Here is an 18498-nt window from a genome sequence, read left to right on the forward strand (position 1 = left end):
AACGTCACTGGGACTTTCCCTGAGCTTTTCTTTTTTTCTTTTCCTCCCCTCCTCCCTGTTTTTAAGAGTGGGTGGTGGGCAGAGAGGAGAGAAAGACTCCCTCCCTCCCTCCCTCCCTCCCCCTCTCTCTCTCTCAGCAAGTCACGCACAGCACAACAGCTCCACCACCTCAACTCAGTCACTGTCTCTAACAAGGACCAGGACTCCCGCAGGAAGGCTGCTCGACTCAGTCAGCAGAAGAGTGTTTGCGGTGCCCATCAGAGCTTTAAGCCCTTCAAAAACATTCACTCACTGACAGGTTTTTTTTCTTTGAAAGTGTTCTTATGTGTTGGATTTTACGGTGACTCGCTGGCTGTCCTGTTTGTGGTGCGGGAAGCTTTAACTTCTCCGTCCTTCACTGGATTTTGCTGCCTACCTGAGGCCACCTGGAGATGAGATCCAGTTGTATGCAGGTCAAGCCTGTAGCGACACAGCAATGCAGCGTGAGTGTTTACAAGCTGTTTGTGTCCTTGCGTGGTGTACCGCCTGTCTTGGTGACTGTTTTGGATGTTGGGGTGAATCGTGAAGTTGCAGCCTGAGGGGTTACCCAGAGTGCACTGGGGTCCAGTGCAGTAAGCATCGTCCGTCTGACATGGGAAGCGTAACACTGAGAGTCTTTGTTGTTTTCATAAATTATAGAACAAAGTGGCCAGCAGGGCTTATTCTGGTGGTAAGAATTTGCACAAACGACATCCTTCAAAGTTACTGAAATGGAAAATAGGGTAAATTACCTTACCTCTTCTTCTTCTTCTTCTCCTTCTTCTTCTTATGGATGTCTAACTAGTTTACTTTATTGAAGTAACTGGTAGAAGTTTTAGTAAGGCACTATTTATAAAGATGAACTAATTAATGCATATTTTCTAATGATTTATGGATGAATTCTAAGCAGTTAATAAAAACTCCTTTTGGGTTACCAGGTAATTAAATATCTCCCTGGCTGCTGTTTATCTTTTCTGTTTGGTAAAAATGCACCTATAAATGCAGTGGGGGAGTGTAGGTACCGTAAATACACTGACGCAAGTACTGCACCTAAGTACAATTTTGAGCTACTTTATATTATGTTATCATAGAGTACATTAAAAGAAATCAGTTATTGCGATTATTTATCTCTCATTAGCTGATAAACACATATAAATAAGTAGATCCCAGTTCAAGTGAAATGTCAAAGTGTCTTAAATGTTCTTGGTATAAACAGCTCATAACTGATCTATAAACCTTTCCAAATGTTCATAAAGACATTAGTTGTGACACATTAGCTCTCTGTAATGGGTGCCTCGTTACAAAGCGGCACCAATAAATGTTGCATAAATAAATGCTAAATGTGGGGGTTTAGCTAATTTAGCCATAATCGAACTCTTTGGAGCCATATTTTTAAGGTTACAGCTGTGTAGACTGATATTTTCACCGTCACTGAAAATGCCGTGATTGACCTTTGTCGACTGAATCACGTAAAACGTGTTCGTGGTCATATGACTTTTCATTTACCAGCAGTCTTGGAAAGTTAAACGTAGTCCTAGCGTTCGGTGCTAACACGCTGCAGGGAGAGCAGCGGGTAGTAAAAAGTTCAAGTACGAGACGTGAAGGACAGAAAGACAGAAGGACCAAATGATGAAGTAAAAGATTTCATGGCGTTATGATTAGTGTTAGTGGCTCTCCTCTCCTCCTCGTACTGTTAAATCATAAATCCAAACGCTCTTTGGACTGTGCTGTTATTTGAGACAAATTAGCGCCTACAGTTAAGTTAAACTCCAATAAAAAGTCTAAGCTAATGACAACCGCGAGGTCCACCAATATATCCACTCAAGGGCTTCCGTGGAGATGCTCTGACCTCCTCAGCAGTAATTTCCTGTTTCTGTCAGGAGGCTCTTTAATTAGTTAGGACCACTGGAATCATAACAGACCTCCTCCCCCCACAGTGCCTCCTTTCTTTTCTCTTTCACTTCTATATATATCACCCTGCTGTTAAGAACCAACCAGCTCCAGGGACTCCTGTATTTGTGTGTTCAAGCATGCTTCCTCGTGTGTGTGTGTGTGTGTGTGTGTGTGTGCGTGTGAATGTTTTTTTTCTTGTGCAGAGAGCGTGCTCAGTGTGGAGGTAAAGTTTGAGTGGATGTGTGGGGCTTTTGGCATGCATACATGCAATGAAATATTCAGGTGACAGGCAGGCACTCTGGTCCTGGAAATCTCCTTTTCCTCAGTGTTTCCCTCCCTTTCTGCAGGAGCATGCGTTTACGCTACCAAGACCTTCATTTCAGGTTCCTTTGGTATTCTTGCTTATTTTCCAGCAGCTGCTTCATTAAAAATGAGGCCTCTACAAGCTGGAAAAAAGGGAAACACATGCGCTGAATGTTATTGCATGGAGATACTGATATAAATGGAGGATAAAGAGTGGAGGGGGTGTACAGAGAGTTGTTGTTGCCCACAGGCTCGAGAGCACTTTCTGCATTATACATCAGCCTCTGCCTTGTTTTGTTTTTTGTTTTTTTTTTCTCTCTTTTCATGCCCCAAGTAACTGCAGGAGATATCAAAGGCATCAGCTCTTCTTTAACCTCGACTACATCAGCTTCCAGTTGAATGCGGGAACACAGATGAAGGACATAACTTGTGTCTGCTTTGACCAGAGCCAATGACCGATCATGCATACCCATGAAGGCATTGTGAACACAGGAGGCACTCAAAGAACCGTAGTGCTCCTGTTGCCAAATGAAACGCCGAAAATGTGGCTGAATGAGCTGCAGTGAAAAGTACCTGAGGTTGCGTCCTTTTGAGATTTACAGGTTGCTTCCATGACAGGTTTCACTCCAGCCTGAATGAGACCTTATCGTTCATATTGACGGTTTGTCAAGGATGATGACGCCATCCTCTTCCTCCTCTTGGCCTTTTCAAGTGACACTACAGAGTTCTGTGAATGTGCCGGAATAGCGAGCATCGCCAGGCTTTATCTGAAATGTAGAATATTTTTTTTGTTGCAGTAATAGTAACAGCTCCCAGTGTTAGTTTGGGTATTGGACTGGCCCGCCTCCCACTGAAAATCTGATGGTTGAGCAGCTGAAGTTGTACACTAAGTGAGAACGGGGAAGACCACAACACAATGGTGCTCCTGACCTCGGCTGGTTTCTAACTTGTTAGAAAGAAGCAAATTCAGAGCAAAAATCAGTGAAGTTTGAACATTAGGTATCTTCATTCATCTCTCCACTCAGTTGAATATCGGTTGCGTCCCAGCTTGTTTTGGAATCAGTGCTGTACGTTACTGAATACATTAAATAGAAGAACTAAGTCATTTAATCGGTTTTATCTTTTACATCACATCGGTTATGCCGCTCTGTTCTCATTTCTTGGAATTGTGAAAATTACAGCAGACTTGTATTAAACAATTTCTGGCTCCAAAACTTTAATCCGTTTACAGCACACCTGCCACACAAATGTCATTTTTTTTGTGTACTCTGAAACTCCATTCAAACTATTCACCTAAATTTTCCACTTTCTTCGTGTTCTCATAGCACCAAGCCGGTCTGGAAGACATCAGCCCCGCCGAAGAGGTGACGGATACGGAGGATAACGAAGAGGAGGACCTGGGTGTCCTGGACGACCAGCGGAGCATCATTCTCCACCTGCTGTCCCAGCTCAAACTGGGCATGGACCTCACACGGGTAAGGCAATGAAACTTTAGGTTATTTGCATAACCCCGGTTCTCTGATTAATATGAGTGAGATGTCTCACTATGGGATGCACGCCTCGCTGCAGACCTCAGAAGCATCAATCTCATTACGCCAATCCTGATTGGCTGGTGAAACGTGTCCGTCCGCCCCAGGTAGTACCATCTACCTTAAATAGTTCATGCGGACGGCAACACGTTATTCAAGATAAGCACCTCTTCTCACTCGCCCAAGCAAGAAGGGTTGTCTGGTGAGACATCTCACTCATATTAATCAGAGAACCGGGGTTATGCAAATAACCTAAAGTTCTCTTTCATAATATTTCGCTCGATGTCTCACTATGGGATATGGTTGCTCCCGTATTGCCAGACAAGCTTATCAAGTGTCCACCAACCCACAGGGAAAAATACTCTGTTCCAATCAGGACAACAAAACCGCTCGTGCCACGCACGGAGCAGAGACGTCCAACATATAGAAACGGACAAAAGTGAGAGGCGAGGACCAACTCGCCGCAGCACAGATGTCCTGAACAGAAACTCCCCTGAATATGGCCCAGGATGCGGCCATGCCACGAGTCGAGTGCGCTCGCAGGCCCACAGGTGACTGCAAACCCTGACTCGTATAAGCCAAAACAATCGCCTCCACCACCCAGTGGGACAGACGCTGCTTTGTGACAGGTTTCCCCTTATGAGGGTTAGCCCAGGAGACGAACAGCTGTTCGCTCCTCCTGACACCCCTCGTCCTCTCCATGTATGTGCGCACTGCACGGACTGGACATAACGCATGCGACCGCTGCTCACCTGGTGGGGTAGCAAAAGCCACAAGGTCAATAGGAGAGCATGAGCCCACCACCTTAGGCACAAAAGCCGGGTTGGGCTTCAAAATCATCCTCACATCCCCAGGAAAGAGCTGGGTGCAAGAGGGATGCACCGAAAGCGCATGTATGTCACTAACCCGTTTAGCCGAAGCCAGAGCCAGCAATAACACTGTCTTGAGAGACACGTGTTTCAAGTCTGCCCCCTCCAGTGGCTCAAAGGGGGGGCCCTTAAGCCCCTCCAAAACCACAGCCAGATCCCATGGTGGTACCAGCGGTCTGGACACGGGGAGAAGCCTGCGCGCTCCCTTCATAAAACGGCAAACCAGCGGATGCTGGCTCGCTGTTTTCTTCCCAAACCCCACATGACAAGCGGCGATAGCCGCCAAGTACACTTTAACTGTGGAGAATGCTTTCCGTTTGTCAATCAGGTCCTGCAAGAATGACAAAATCACTCCTACCGGACACTGAAAAGGAATGTGGCCGTTTTTATGACACCACCCCTCAAACACTCTCCACTTACAGTCATACAGAGACCTAGTGGAGGAGGCTCGAGCACTTTGTATGGTGGAAATCACCCGCTGTGGAAGACCCACAGCTGACAGATTTAGCCACTCAGGGGCCAAGCCCACAGTGCCAGGCGTTCCGGGTGCGGGTGGAAAACAGTCCCTCCCCCCTGCGATAGCAGGTCCCTGCGCAGCGGGAGCTGCCAGGGCTGAGCGCACATCAACTGATATATCTCCGCTAGCCAGTGCATCGCAGGCCAATGCGGAGCTATCAAAATCAGCGCGTGGCCGTGCTCTCTCACTCTGGACAGAGTGGGTGGTATCAGGGCCAGGGGGGGGAATGCGTACAGACGCTCGTGCGGCCAGACGTGCGCTAGTGCGTCTACCCCGAGAGGAGCATCCGCGCTGCGCAGAGAGTAAAACAGCGCGCACTGCGCGTTGTCTCTCGACGCGAACAGATCCACCACGGCCCGACCGAAACGAGCCCATATCTGTTCCACAATATCCGGGTGTAGAGTCCACTCCCCGTATACTGGCGCGCCCCTGGACAACAGGTCCGCTCCCGTGTTCAGGACTCCCGGGACGTGCGTCGCTCTCAGCGAGAGGAGACGACCGCAGCTCCACAGGATCAGTCTGCGTGCCAGCATGTGTAACTGACGGGAGCGTAATCCCCCCTGACGGTTGATATACGCCACCGTCGTCGTATTGTCCGTTCTCACCAGGACATGATGACCCATAAGAGACGGAAGAAAATGTTTCAGGGAGAGGAACACCGCTGAAAGTTCCAGAAAATTTATGTGAGAGCGACGGAGGCTCACACTCCAGCGGCCCCTCACAGACCGACCCTCGTGAATGCCGCCCCAACCCGTCAGGCTGGCGTCCGTAGTGACCACCTTCCTGGACAGGACGGAACCCATAGGCACGCCGCGGGTCAGAAAGGACGGAGCTCGCCAGTGGCGCAGCGTCCTGGCGCACTCCGGTGTGATCAGCACTCTCCGTGCGCCATGACGCACGGGATCTAGCCCGCATGAGGCCACCCAAAGCTGGAATTCCCTCATGTGGAGCCGACCCAGATGGACTACGTGAATGGCAGACGCCATCAGCCCGAGTAACCGAAGACATAATCTGAACTGAACAGATTTGCCTGGATGAAAGAGCGCTAGACATGCCCTGAAAACTTTCACTCGGTCCGCCGAGAGGCGCGCTGTGAAAGTCACCGAGTCCAGAGATAAACCCAGAAAGATTATGCTCTGTGTCGGAGACAACATGCTCTTTTCCGAGTTTATAACAAAACCCAGATCGGACAGGTGTCGTATGAGAATACGCGTGTGCGTCCTGGCCTCCTGCTCCGACTGAGCTAGCAGCAGCCAGTCGTCCAGGTATGTGGCCAAGCGGATGCCCTGCCGTCTCAGCGGGGCTATCGCCGCTTCCGTGCACCGCACAAACACCCTGGGACTCAAAGACAGACCGAAAGGGAGCACGCGGTACTCGTAACAGATCCCCTGGAAAGCAAACCTCAGATACTTTCTGTGGGGAGGATAAATCGGGATGTGGAAATACGCGTCTTTCAGATCGACAGAAGTGAACCAATCGCTCTGACGCACAAGACGCAACAGGGATGCGTGCGTTAGCATCCTGAACTTGTATTTCCTGAGATGTCTGTTCAGAGCACGTAGATCCAGGATAGGGCGAATACCGCTCCCCCCCCGTTTGGGGACCAGAAAATACCTGGAGTAAAAACCGCTCTGACACTGTGCGGGAGGTACGACACAAATTGCTCCTTTGTTCAACAGTGAGACGATTTCCTCCTGTAAAACGCGAGCTGACTCTCCCTGAGCCTGGGAGTGTATTATACCGGCGAAGCGCGGGGGAACAGCGGCAAACTGCAGCCTGTATCCCCTCGAGATCGTCTTTAACACCCAGGGTGGGGCTGCGAACGCGGCCCATCTCTCCCATTTGGAGGAGAGAGTGGATGCATATCGCAGCTTCTCCAGCATAAGAGGCTCCAGCCGCGGTGCGGTGGTGCCCTCTGCTGGAGGAACAGTGACATGGCTCCCGGGTGTCGCTGAACATTTCTGCCCGGGAGGACAGCGCAGCGGCGGGGCCGACACTTCCCCCGCCCCGGGGAAAACCGTGGCTTCTCGCCGAGGCGGGACAGCGGGTGCCACCACCGCGCTGTTCATTTTGGGTTCGACATTTTGTTTGGCTTTTATTAGCTGCGCCCTCGGCACTCGGCCTGGATGCGGCAGCGGGACACATTTTATTTTCTCTGGGAAAAGATGTGTGATTGTGCGTGCTTGTGGACATGAGGGAACTGAACTTTCTGCCGTCAAATGTCCGTGTCTCCCGGATAACTCTGGCACGGTCCGTGGCAGCCGGGAGATGGGGGCGTGGTGGGCCCGGAGCACGCTGAAAAGCCGAACTGGCGGAGCTAGTGAACGAGGAACAGCTAGCTGCATCACCGGTGGAGAGAGAGGTGTATCAGGCCGCTCTCTTCTTTTCCCTGACCTGGTCGTGGGCAGCTCGCGCGGGCTGAGCCGGCGGAGCTGTGACCGGGGTTGCGGATTTCCTGGGCCAGCTGGTCCGACCGGGCGGGAGGGTCGGGGCGAGCTGAGGTTTCGGCTGCTTAGGGATTTTAAACTGCGAAACCTGGGAAGCAGCCTGCGCTAGACTTTTACGCTGCGCAGGTGGCGAGGGAGCTGGGGGTTTACGTGGGAGACAAAGCCGGAGAGCTTCATCCTCTTTCTTTTTGGCTTCACACCGCCGTTGCATGGAGTGCAACGCGGAACCAAAAATCCCCTCCGGGACAACGGGCATATCCAGGATGTCATCCTTCTCCCGGTCTGACAGGTTGGTGAGGTTAAGCCACCGTGCACGTTCCTGCAGAACCATAGTCCCCAGCGCCTTTCCCGTGGCCCGGACCGCGCAGCGTTGGACGCGGAGACACAAGTCAGTGATGACCGGGATCTCCTCCCACGCAGCTGGGTCCTGAGTTTGCCCAAAATCCTCGCATAACTCAGCCTGATAAGCCGTGAGCAGGGAGAGGACATTGAGCGCTCTGGTTGAAACCGCTACCGCCTTGTACGCCTTTTCAGTCAGGGCTGACTGAAAACGGTCGGACTTGGACGGCAGGCTGGGACTCCTGGAGGACAACGCCGACAGCTGAGGGTGAAGGTGCGCTGCGACGAGTGGCTCCATCGGAGGCATGCGGAGCAGACCCAGGCTCTCCATCGCCTCACAGTCGAGGGACGAGGCCCCGGGGATCGGGCTCCTACTGCTGTAAGGGCGGTCTCTCCATGAGCACGCGACCTCATCCAGCAGTTCTGGGAAGACGGGGACAAGTTGCTTTGTCGCGCTCTTGGCCAAGGGCAATTTCTTCCCTTCGTAGCGGGATCTGGAGGTCTCAGCTACGACAGCAGGCCAGGGGATGGACAGCCGGGCAGCAGCGCGTTTGCACACGTCGAGCATGTCCGAGCTGGGGAGGGGAGAAGCTGGTGTGCTGCTCTCATCTCTATCCCGAGAGGCGACGGAAGTCGCGGGCTTTGCAGCCCGAACCGGAGTCATGAAGATGTCGTCCTCGTCTTCATCCTCTGATATGAGGGGCACTGAGGCGCCATCTTCATCGTCCCCATAGTCCAACAACAGGACGTCTTCCTCCTGCGGGGGGTCCGCTAGGTCGAGCTGGGAGCCCCAGCTGACGCTAGCCTCAGATGCCGCCGCCGCGACCTCCCTCTCCTTTCCGCCCTCAACGGCGGCGCCGTCGGAAGGGAGATAGGGGTCATGTCCAGACAAGCTAGCCTGGCGGGCTAGCCGTCTGCGGAGACTCTTAGTCGTGAACACCGCACAGTGTTGACACGAGCCGGGGACGTCGATAGCCAGCCGGGCATGTTCCAGCCCTAGGCAGCTCGAGCAGACCTGGTGTGGGTCCCTGCTCGATATCTTATTCCCACAGCGACAGGGACGGGCCTCAGAGTCTCCGTGTCCTCTGGTGTGAGGGGTTCTAGCCTCCATTCCTCACGAGCTGGTGTGCAGGCAGGGAGTAGAGGTGGGTAGCTGGTGTGCTACTCTGAAGAAAAAACCGAGGGAATAGCTGGTGTGCTAGCGCTCGGAAACTTGAACAGCCGTGGTGGGGCGTCCAGGACAGTGCTAACCAGACCGTGGTGGGGCGAGGAAAGCACAGAAGAGCGATCTGGTGTGACCGCCGAAGCAAATAAAATGTCCAAAGCTAGGTAGCGCCCGGCGACAGAGGCTAAATAAGATCCGTCTGTGGACAGTTAAGCTAGCTAGCCCAGGACACGAGATATGCTCCGAGTGAGAAGAGGTGTTTGAATAACGTGTTGCCGTCCGCATGAACTATTTAAGGTAGATGGTACTACCTGGGGCGGACGGACACGTTTCACCAGCCAATCAGGATTGGCGTAATGAGATTGATGCTTCTGAGGTCTGCAGCGAGGCGTGCATCCCATAGTGAGACATCGAGCGAAATATTATGAAAGAGAACGCCGGCTTCAAATGAATTAAGGTTGTCATGAATGTGATGTTTTTTCCCTTAAATAAAGGTAATCAGCGCTTTGGTTTTCCACAGGTGGTGTTGCCGACCTTCATTTTGGAAAAGCGATCACTACTGGAGATGTACGCCAACTTCATGGCCCACCCTGACATGTTCCTGTCAATCACAGCCGGGTCCACAGCCGAGGACCGAATAGTCCGTTTTGTCGAGTACTACCTGACCGCCTTCCACGAGGGCCGGAAAGGCGCCGTGGCCAAGAAGCCCTACAACCCCGTACTGGGGGAGACCTTCCACTGTTCCTGGGAAGTGCCTCGGGAGAAAGTCAAACCTTTGGTCAGGTCAAACCAGGGGACCTCGTGGGAGCCAAGCAGGGGCCCCAACAACACACAGCAAGGTGACGATTCGTCGGGAGGCTGCTACAGAGTCCGGTTTGTGGCGGAGCAGGTGTCCCATCATCCACCAGTTTCTGGGTTTTACTGCGAGTGCCGGGAAAGGAGGATGTGTGTCAACGCCCACGTATGGACCAAGAGCAAGTTCATGGGAATGTCCATAGGAGTGTCCATGGTGGGGGAGGGTGAGCTAACGCCGACAAACGTATAAACTGCTTTAGATAGCCAGAGTTTTGTGTGACAGGAAACAAACTGCCCTTCACTTCCTTATTCTTCACTGAAGTGCCTGAAATTCTCATCATCAGATCATCAGATAAGATTTCTTTCTTGAGGGCAGCATAAAATTAGTCAGTTAGTAAATTGCTCTCACTGATTGATTGACGTGTCGTAAATCATACAATAGTTGCCCCCGAAATGTAGTGGAAGTAGAGTGGAAGTATAAGTCACTTTACAGAAAATACTGCTTTAAAACAGACTTGAATTCATAGAGAAGAAAAACTTTCTTTCACAGTTTAAGGTCTCTCTCTATGTTGTTCAGCCATACAGTGAAAACATGTGAGGAGACGCTTGTAAAGGTTTTGCAGCAGGTTGGTTTTTCATGTTGTTCAACAAATATCCCATTAAGGTTCTTCTGCTGGACATTAATGGGGTTTTACAAGGGACCACTGTATTTCTGTTTGAATGTTGGATCGTATGACCAGTGAAACTGGCCTCATTAATACGGTAATATACAGTAGTAGATTCTATTAAGAGATACTGCTAAATTTTATTTAGGTTCAGGATTCCTGAATTCTTGTTGTTACATTAGTTAAAACTCGCCTAAAAACTCTGATATATACTGAAAGTACTGAAGTGAGACACTCTTAGCAGTTTGCTGTCACTTACTGTGATGTATTTCCTTAACAATCCCACAAACTACGGCTCCCAAAAAAAAAAAAAGACCTTTGAGTTGAATCTTTGAGCTCTGACAAATTAACCGTGAACATTGCCCTGAGAGCATAACTCACCTTTACACATAAGTGAGATCTGCTTGTTTTTCCTCAGGAAAGTGTCATAGTGTCAGCTGGAAAACAGGAGGCACTAAATGTCAGAAAAAAACAAATAAATGAAACAAAAAATTGTTTTTCCCTTTAGGAAATGATCTCACCTTCAGACAGTCACAGTGTCCTGTCCTGAAAGAGTATGAGACCTCTCCCGTGGCAATCGATGAGCCGGCCGTCTCTGTCGGCACCATCACAACATGTACAGTAGGCCGTTTGAGACGAGTCACCCTCAGCGGAGACACAGGAAGTCCTTGAGTCAAATCGACGGAATCTGGACACCTGAACTGAACGAGTCAGACGTTAGCGTATCCTCAGGCTTGCTGTAGCTCAGACGACCTGTCGGCAGGTTATGACACGGCAGATCGCGTGCGGAGGCTGGCGCTGCTGTCAGAGAACAAAGTGACCCTCAGCGCAGGAAGTATCCATGCATGTATATTTCTGCAAGGGCTGATTGTTCTCTGCCAATCGGCAGCGAGTCAGCACCAGAGAAAGAACATCAGATAGTTTTTCTAGCTGGATTTTGATTTCACCTGTAAGACGTTGTGATGGGTGGTTGGTTCAGGTCTGCCTCTGGGGCTGGAAGGATGGAGGATTTGACTCTTGTAGGCTTACAGGACGCTTTTCTCAGCTATTTTGTGTCTCAAATATAGAGTTACATACAGAGGATTATTATTATTATTCTGTTACCGCAGTGAAGTGTGGCTGCTGCTGCGTGGCCCCTGCTTTGAACAGCTGTTGCTATGCATGTTATTGAGGCTATTAAAATGGGTGACAGGAAGGCTCAGGACCTGACAGTTAGATGCTGCATATTTTTACTCACAATTTAATTTCCAGGTGCAGTAAGGTCACGTTTTATGATGCCTGAATTTTGGTGTTATTTGGTCTTAATGAAAAGTGAGAGAGGATCAAAGCAGCTGATGATTGTTGGATGCAGAATAGCTTCCAGGCCTGCCAGCCAGAGATCGAGAAAAAAAAACAAAATGTGTTTTCTGTCGCTTTTAGAAACAATTTTGAAGGATTTGACCTGGGATTTTTACTTCCACTTCCACTTTCTGCTGCTTTCTAACTGCAATGCAATACTTGATGTTGTGCTTAGATTTAAAACTCGTTTGCTAATAAGAACGATTAAGTTGTAAGAGCGAAGTCCCGTTTGTGCTATAGAGACGAACAAATAATTGAAACTGCAATATCCAAATCACAGGAGTTTGACACTGAAAAATGAATTTGCCACTAAAATCGTGACCCATCTCAGTCACAATATCTGTTTTTATTTACTTATTCATTTGCATATTGTTCAGCCTAGACACACGTATCAGGGACTTTCCACATTTTATATTTCTAAAACAAAACAACCATCCACATTACGCTTAACACATCAGTGATAAAAATATGACGAAAACAAATAAGGTCATGTATTTGAAACATAGTTTAGTTAATTTAGATTTCAGGAATTTAACAGCTTATAATACATAATACTTTTCGATACTTAAAGGTACATTTTACTAATAGAACATGTGCTTTTCTCTGAATAGAGAACGTTTGTGATCATTTTTGTGACTGCATAGGTTTATCTCTCACTGCGTGAACCCTCTGTGTCGTGACGCGACCACGCTGGTGCCACATGGCGTTTAGCCCTGTAGGCATTTTTGCGACGATAAAGCTGCACCAGTGATCTGATGTGAGCATGTGATTACGGTTGTAACAGAAAGCTATTCATGGACATGTGACGGCGCAGAGGTGTTGTTGTTGTTGTTGTTTACGACGAGATAAATCCACTTACGCAGCGACCGAGTGACTCAGACGGTGGTGATTACGAGTCAGATTCAGTGAGAGTCAATCATGAGTTTGAAGTACGAAAGCCTCTCGTAGGGGCATCGCTGCACGCACAAACACAAAGCGCCTGAAGGAGGCATCAACTGCTTTATGATGTTCTGCACAGTGGGAGTTTGTTGTGCCAAGTAATGCATTATAGGTAATAGAAAACAATTATTGCTGCTTCCAGTCAGGTTAAATAATGTGACTTTTTTTTATTGCCTGTACACACAGTACACTGTAATCACAACTTAACTTAAGCTGCTGCTGCTGCTGTAACAATTTAATTCTCCACGTAATATTAAATGTATATGAGACTTACCATGAAGTAGCATTACATTCAATCTACTTTTAATATAAGATATTTAGTTTCTGTGTGTCTATTGCTCAGTTCCCCTACGCTGCCCGCTGGCTCGGGGAAAACATCCACACACCAGGCCCATAGATTGTGTTTATTCCTCCAGTGTTTTATTATACGTGTAGACAAAGAGAGGCAGTGTGCCGGGAAGTCAGCTGTCTCAACGAGGCCTCAGCTGATTTGAGCGAATGGCATCCGCTCATCCAAATCCATATTTTCTCGTCTTCTTCTTCTTTCACACTCTTCCTTCTTTCTCCCTTCTTCCTCTCAGGAGTCCTTTGTCTCCTGGAGCACGACGAGGAGTACGTCTTCACGTTGCCCTGTGCCTACGCCCGCTCCATCCTCACCGTCCCCTGGGTGGAGCTGGGGGGCAAAGTCTCCATCAACTGCGTCAAGAGCGGCTACTCTGCCACCGTCACCTTTCACACCAAGCCTTTCTATGGAGGGAAGGTTCACAGGTGAGCATCTGCGTGCGTCTCTTTCGCTTCCTGCCTGTGTTTAAACGCTCCATCACACTTTGACAGCAGACATTAAGGGCGTCTTTTCCTTTACTCTAATTCGTTTAGAAAATGGTCCAGTGTGACATAATGATTAGGATAACAAATGTGGCAGATGATTTACTGAGTATCAGGCAGATTATGCCATTCCCTTCCCTTCTGATAAAAGTTCCTCCCTGGCAAAAGCTGCATTAAATCAGTCATGTAAATCCTTTATTCACGAATTTATTCCCTCAAGTGAAACTTCTTCAAATTTGACACAAACATCCACTTGAACTCAAGGTTCAACTTAACAGCATTTGGTGGTCAAAGGTCACCTGACAGCACATGTTAATTATGGCCAAATTTAACGCAAATGTTTAATAAGGTGATGACATTTTATATCCAAAATGTCAGAGGCCGACTTCACTGCGACACCACTGTGTTTTCATGCATCGTTCTACACCACAACAGGTAGACAAATCACAAATAACAATCTCTCCGTTTGGCCAACTCAGGGTGACGGCAGAAGTCAAACACAACCCGACCAACACCATCGTGTGCAAAGCGCAGGGCGAGTGGAACGGCACCCTGGAGTTCACCTACAGCAGCGGGGAAACCAAAGTGATCGACACGGCCAAACTTCCAGTCACCAGGAAGAAGCTGCGGCCCGTGGAAAGACAGGGGAGGACAGAATCCAGGTGGACATCCGGCGTCACGCAATTTTCTAAGCAGGCAGGGTATTGCCAGATGTTGGAGATTTAACTCCAGCGTGTGTGTTTTTGTTTTTGCGCTTGTAGGCGACTGTGGCAACACGTCACCAAGTCGCTGAAGGAGGGGAACATCGACGAGGCCACGGAGCACAAACACAGGCTGGAGGAGCGACAGAGAGGCGAGGAGAAGCAGAGGGCAGCTGATAACAAACCGTGGACACCCAAATACTTCACTAAAGAGGTACAGTGGAGGGGAGATGCAGACTCTAACTGTGGCACAAGGCTGGGCGGCAGGGCGGATCCTCAAACCACTACTAAAGAAATATATCTGTCTGGAATCACTTCCTGTTTACTATACGGTGCTTTATATTTACTGTCGGCCATTTTATTTGACTGTCCAAATTGTGAGTACGAAGTTAATGTCCTCCATAGTGCCATCAAAAAAATTGTATCCACAGCATGTACACTCATGTGACGCTAAACCTGTCAGGAACGATGCAAAATGGGCACATTTTTAAGATTACGGCTCACTGGAGTCTAAAGCATCGACTTTCTCTGAATGAAGCGGGGAAAAAAAAAGAAGAAAATACTTTATTCCACTTACCTCCAGTGACAGTTCTGGTCTCATTATCCCAGATATTAAGATATCCATCTGAGAGATTTCTGCAGTAAATGAAATATTGTTTTCACTGCTCTCAGAATTGAAACATTACATAAAGCAATTCAACAGTAGCACGTCTCTCCAGCAACAATAACCTTGTTATTCTGGGCAATTCAAAAAGCCTCACTGTGAACAGTTTTCATATTTCTTCAGCAGAAGGTGGCTTATCTGTTTTTTTTTTTTCTATGAGCATAAAGTCTCAGAACTCAACACAAGAGCTAAACCACAGCTGTGTCCCAAATCAATGCTGTATACCAAGTCTGAGCAGGATTTTCAGTACTGAGTTCACACTGAAAGTGTACTTGCGAAATTTGTTTGCGGTGCTGTTGATGGATACTGTCCTCCTGCAGAGTGATGCACGAAGGAAATGGAAAAGCAGCTTACACCTGGAAGAAAATCAAAATAAATCAGAGGAAAACAGAACAATAAAGCTGCAGCAATAATCGTAATGTTTTCTGCTAAGTTAAACTGGCATTTTTTATAAGTTTGATGTCAGATGTTGCACATACACAGAGATGATTAGTATGTCATATATACAGTATAGTTAATAATATATAAATAACGTATAAAATAATATAAGGTATGCTGTATAGGATGCTGCTGTTCAGAACAACTACAAACATTTCTGCTATCCAACATGGGTGGACAAGAAATCTTACAAAATGATCAAGCATGTTAATCATCCATCCATTTTTCTTCCTCACACTCGCAGGGAGACGGTTGGATCTACAACAACCCACTGTGGAAGTCCACCTGACAGCAGAAAACTCTTCTCATGGACCATAACTGAGTTCCTGGCTCTCCTCCGAGAGATCAGGAAGTCAAGTGAAAAGAGCCGTGACCTCCAGAGACCTTCAGACCCGAGCTATGGACTCCCCGAGTCACACACAAACAGGAAACTAGCAAGGTGCCAAAGGGATCCCCGCTGTTGGAACAAAGACGGTGGCTGGAGCTCTTGGGACAGAAGTCATTTTTTATATACAGTTAATAGTATTACTGTTCAAAGTAGAGTATTTCTATTTTTCACCTTGCCAAGGCCTTTTTTGCACACGCACAGTAATGAAGTTTGCCACTGGCTTTTTTTTTTTTTATGACCAATATGTTTTGTCAGACATTGTCAATGTTTGGTTCCAAGCTTTTAGTTTGTAAAGCAGCATATGAGTTCCCTGTAACACATAATACTGTAGCTGTAACAGAGTTGTTTATAAAAGCACTTTTACCATAGAAATAAATTTAATATTTTATATCTATGGCTTTTATCAATCAGGGTGGTCTCTAAGAGCTTTACAGGAAATAAGAGCACCTAACCAGATTTAAAACAACATAAAACGAACAAATGTACTACATTAGATTATGTGTTAGTATATATTATTATACAGTACGTTACAGTGACATACTAGAAAGAGAAGGTCCTGATTGTTTTGTCTGCACTATGAATGTATTTGGGTACATTTTAGTGGTAGGCCACTGTTAGCTAACTGCACATGCTTTTTTTGTGTTTTACTTGTTTGTTTTGCCCCATCTCTTCATTCACAGGATTTCACCCGTTGAGCGAGACGTCTCCGCACTGCAGGCCTTTTACATCTCCATTACTGCCCGACTTACTCAGCTGCTCCATCCATTAACCACTTCTTCTTTCAAAACAAAACACTCCTGGCTCTTCTGGTATCAACAGTATGCCCGTGTGTTTTCCACAGAAAATTCATTTCTTATGACTTTAAATTCTTGTTATCTTTTTCTGGTCATGAAAGGACATTCGCACACTCTTCACTGCTTGCTCTTTTTGTTGTTCCTTCACTTCAGTTCACTTCAGTTTTTAAGCCAGGTGCATTTACCAGATGCCTATTTGTAGCTGATACCATGACAGTACAGACAACAAACGTGTCGTCTGCAGCAAACCACTGTTCATTACTGTCCTGACACTCGCCTTACATAAAACTAACGAGCAGTTTGGTTTTTATATCCTAAAGGATCCAGAATCACTGAAGTAGATATTGATTGTGGGTAAAGTAGGGATGGTTCATTAATAAAGACCTTTTATCCTTTTTCTTAAACATGTCTTCTCATTATGTTCAAAATGTGCATCTGTTAATAATGTCCTGCACACAAGTGATTCATCATAAACGTCCACTCCTCATTCACTCCACAGGAAGAGAACCTGTGCAACATCTCATTTTTCACAAGGCAAAGTCTGAGATCACGTTGTTCCAATAAATGTGTTGTGGTAAAAACCTTGCTAGTAGTGGAGCTCCAACATGGGATATTAAATCCTGAGCAACTAGACAGATAATAAATAACTCAAATATGTCAAATTTCAAGATGTCTTCCTTCTAAAGGACCCCTAAAAATAGGACCAAATTCCTGTCAAATCAACTGAAAACTAGTGCTAACATATCAAAAATGCTAATGACTAGTGCAACATTAGCATGACAAACAACTGCCCCAGATGTTGGCATGATGTCACACATGCTAAGCTATTTGTTTGCTAACATGCTAAATATTAGCCCCTCCTTGAACTGCCACCTTAACGTGGTGGAGGGGTTTGAGCACCTGAATGATCCTAGGAGCTATGTTGTCGGGGGATTAACGCCTCTGGTAGGGTCTCTCAAGGCAAACAGATATTAGGTGACAGGTCTGACCAAGAGCGGTTCAAAAGCCTCTAATGAATGACATGACAACAAGGACGTATGCGTCACCCGGATTGGCGTTACCAGGGCCCCACTCTGGAGCCAGGCCTGGGGTTGGGGCTGGGGTTCGCAGGCGAGCGCCTGGTGGCTGGATGTCTGCCCACGGGACCCGGCCAGGTACAGCCCGAATAAGTGACGTGGGTCTGCTCTCCTGTAGGCTCACCACCCATAGGAGGGTTCAGAAGGAGCTGGTGCAGTGTGGTTTGGGTGACAGTTGTGGGCGGGGGCGCCGGCAACCCAAACCCTGGACAAAAACTCTGGCTATGGGGACATGGTATGTCACCCGAGCAGTGTTCTGTTGTTGGACTTCTGTGCTAGTCACAGCTTGTCCATATCAAACACCATGTTCATGCATAATGTCCATCAGTACGTGTGGCACCAGGACACCCTAGGCCGGAGGTCAATGATCGACTTTGTGGTCGTGTCATCTGACCTTTGGTCATATGTTTTGGACACTCGGGTGAAGAGAGGGGCTGAGCTGTCAACTGCTCACCACCTGGTGGTGAGTTGGATCCGCTGGAGGAGGAGGAAGCCGGGCAGACTTGGTAGACCCAAACTCACTGTGAAGGTCTGCTGGGGACATCTGGCAGAACCCTCTGTCAGAGGGGTCTTCAACTCACACCTCCGGGAGAACTCTGACCAGATCCCGAGGGAGGCAGGGGACATTGAGTTTGAGTGGACCGTGTTCTCTACCTTGATTGTGGAAGCTGCTGCTCTTAGCTGTGGTTGTAAGGTCTCTGGTGCCTGTCGCGGCGACAATCCCTGAACTCGGTGGTGGACACCGGAAGTAAGGGATGCCGTCACGCTGAAGAAGGAGTCCTACTGAGCCCGGTT

At 48.0% G+C, this 18498-nt stretch overlaps 1 protein-coding gene across 2 annotated transcripts in view; it reads left to right on the forward strand.

Annotated features, from left to right (window-relative positions):
* LOC124074244 (oxysterol-binding protein-related protein 10) overlaps positions 1-16227 on the forward strand; it is a 64645-nt gene extending 48418 nt beyond the window's left edge. For both annotated transcript variants that reach the window (XM_046416926.1, XM_046416925.1), the window contains 6 exons: positions 3540-3689; positions 9601-10099; positions 13399-13585; positions 14122-14304; positions 14404-14557; positions 15690-16227. In XM_046416926.1, the coding sequence (XP_046272882.1) occupies positions 3540-3689; positions 9601-10099; positions 13399-13585; positions 14122-14304; positions 14404-14557; positions 15690-15734 (1218 nt within the window). In that variant the 3' untranslated portion in view covers positions 15735-16227. The remainder of the gene's footprint in view (positions 1-3539; positions 3690-9600; positions 10100-13398; positions 13586-14121; positions 14305-14403; positions 14558-15689) is intronic.
* The last annotated feature ends 2271 nt before the right edge of the window (positions 16228-18498 follow it).

Source organism: Scatophagus argus, chromosome 17 (assembly GCF_020382885.2).
Source record: "Scatophagus argus isolate fScaArg1 chromosome 17, fScaArg1.pri, whole genome shotgun sequence".
Taxonomy (NCBI): Eukaryota; Metazoa; Chordata; class Actinopteri; family Scatophagidae; genus Scatophagus; species Scatophagus argus.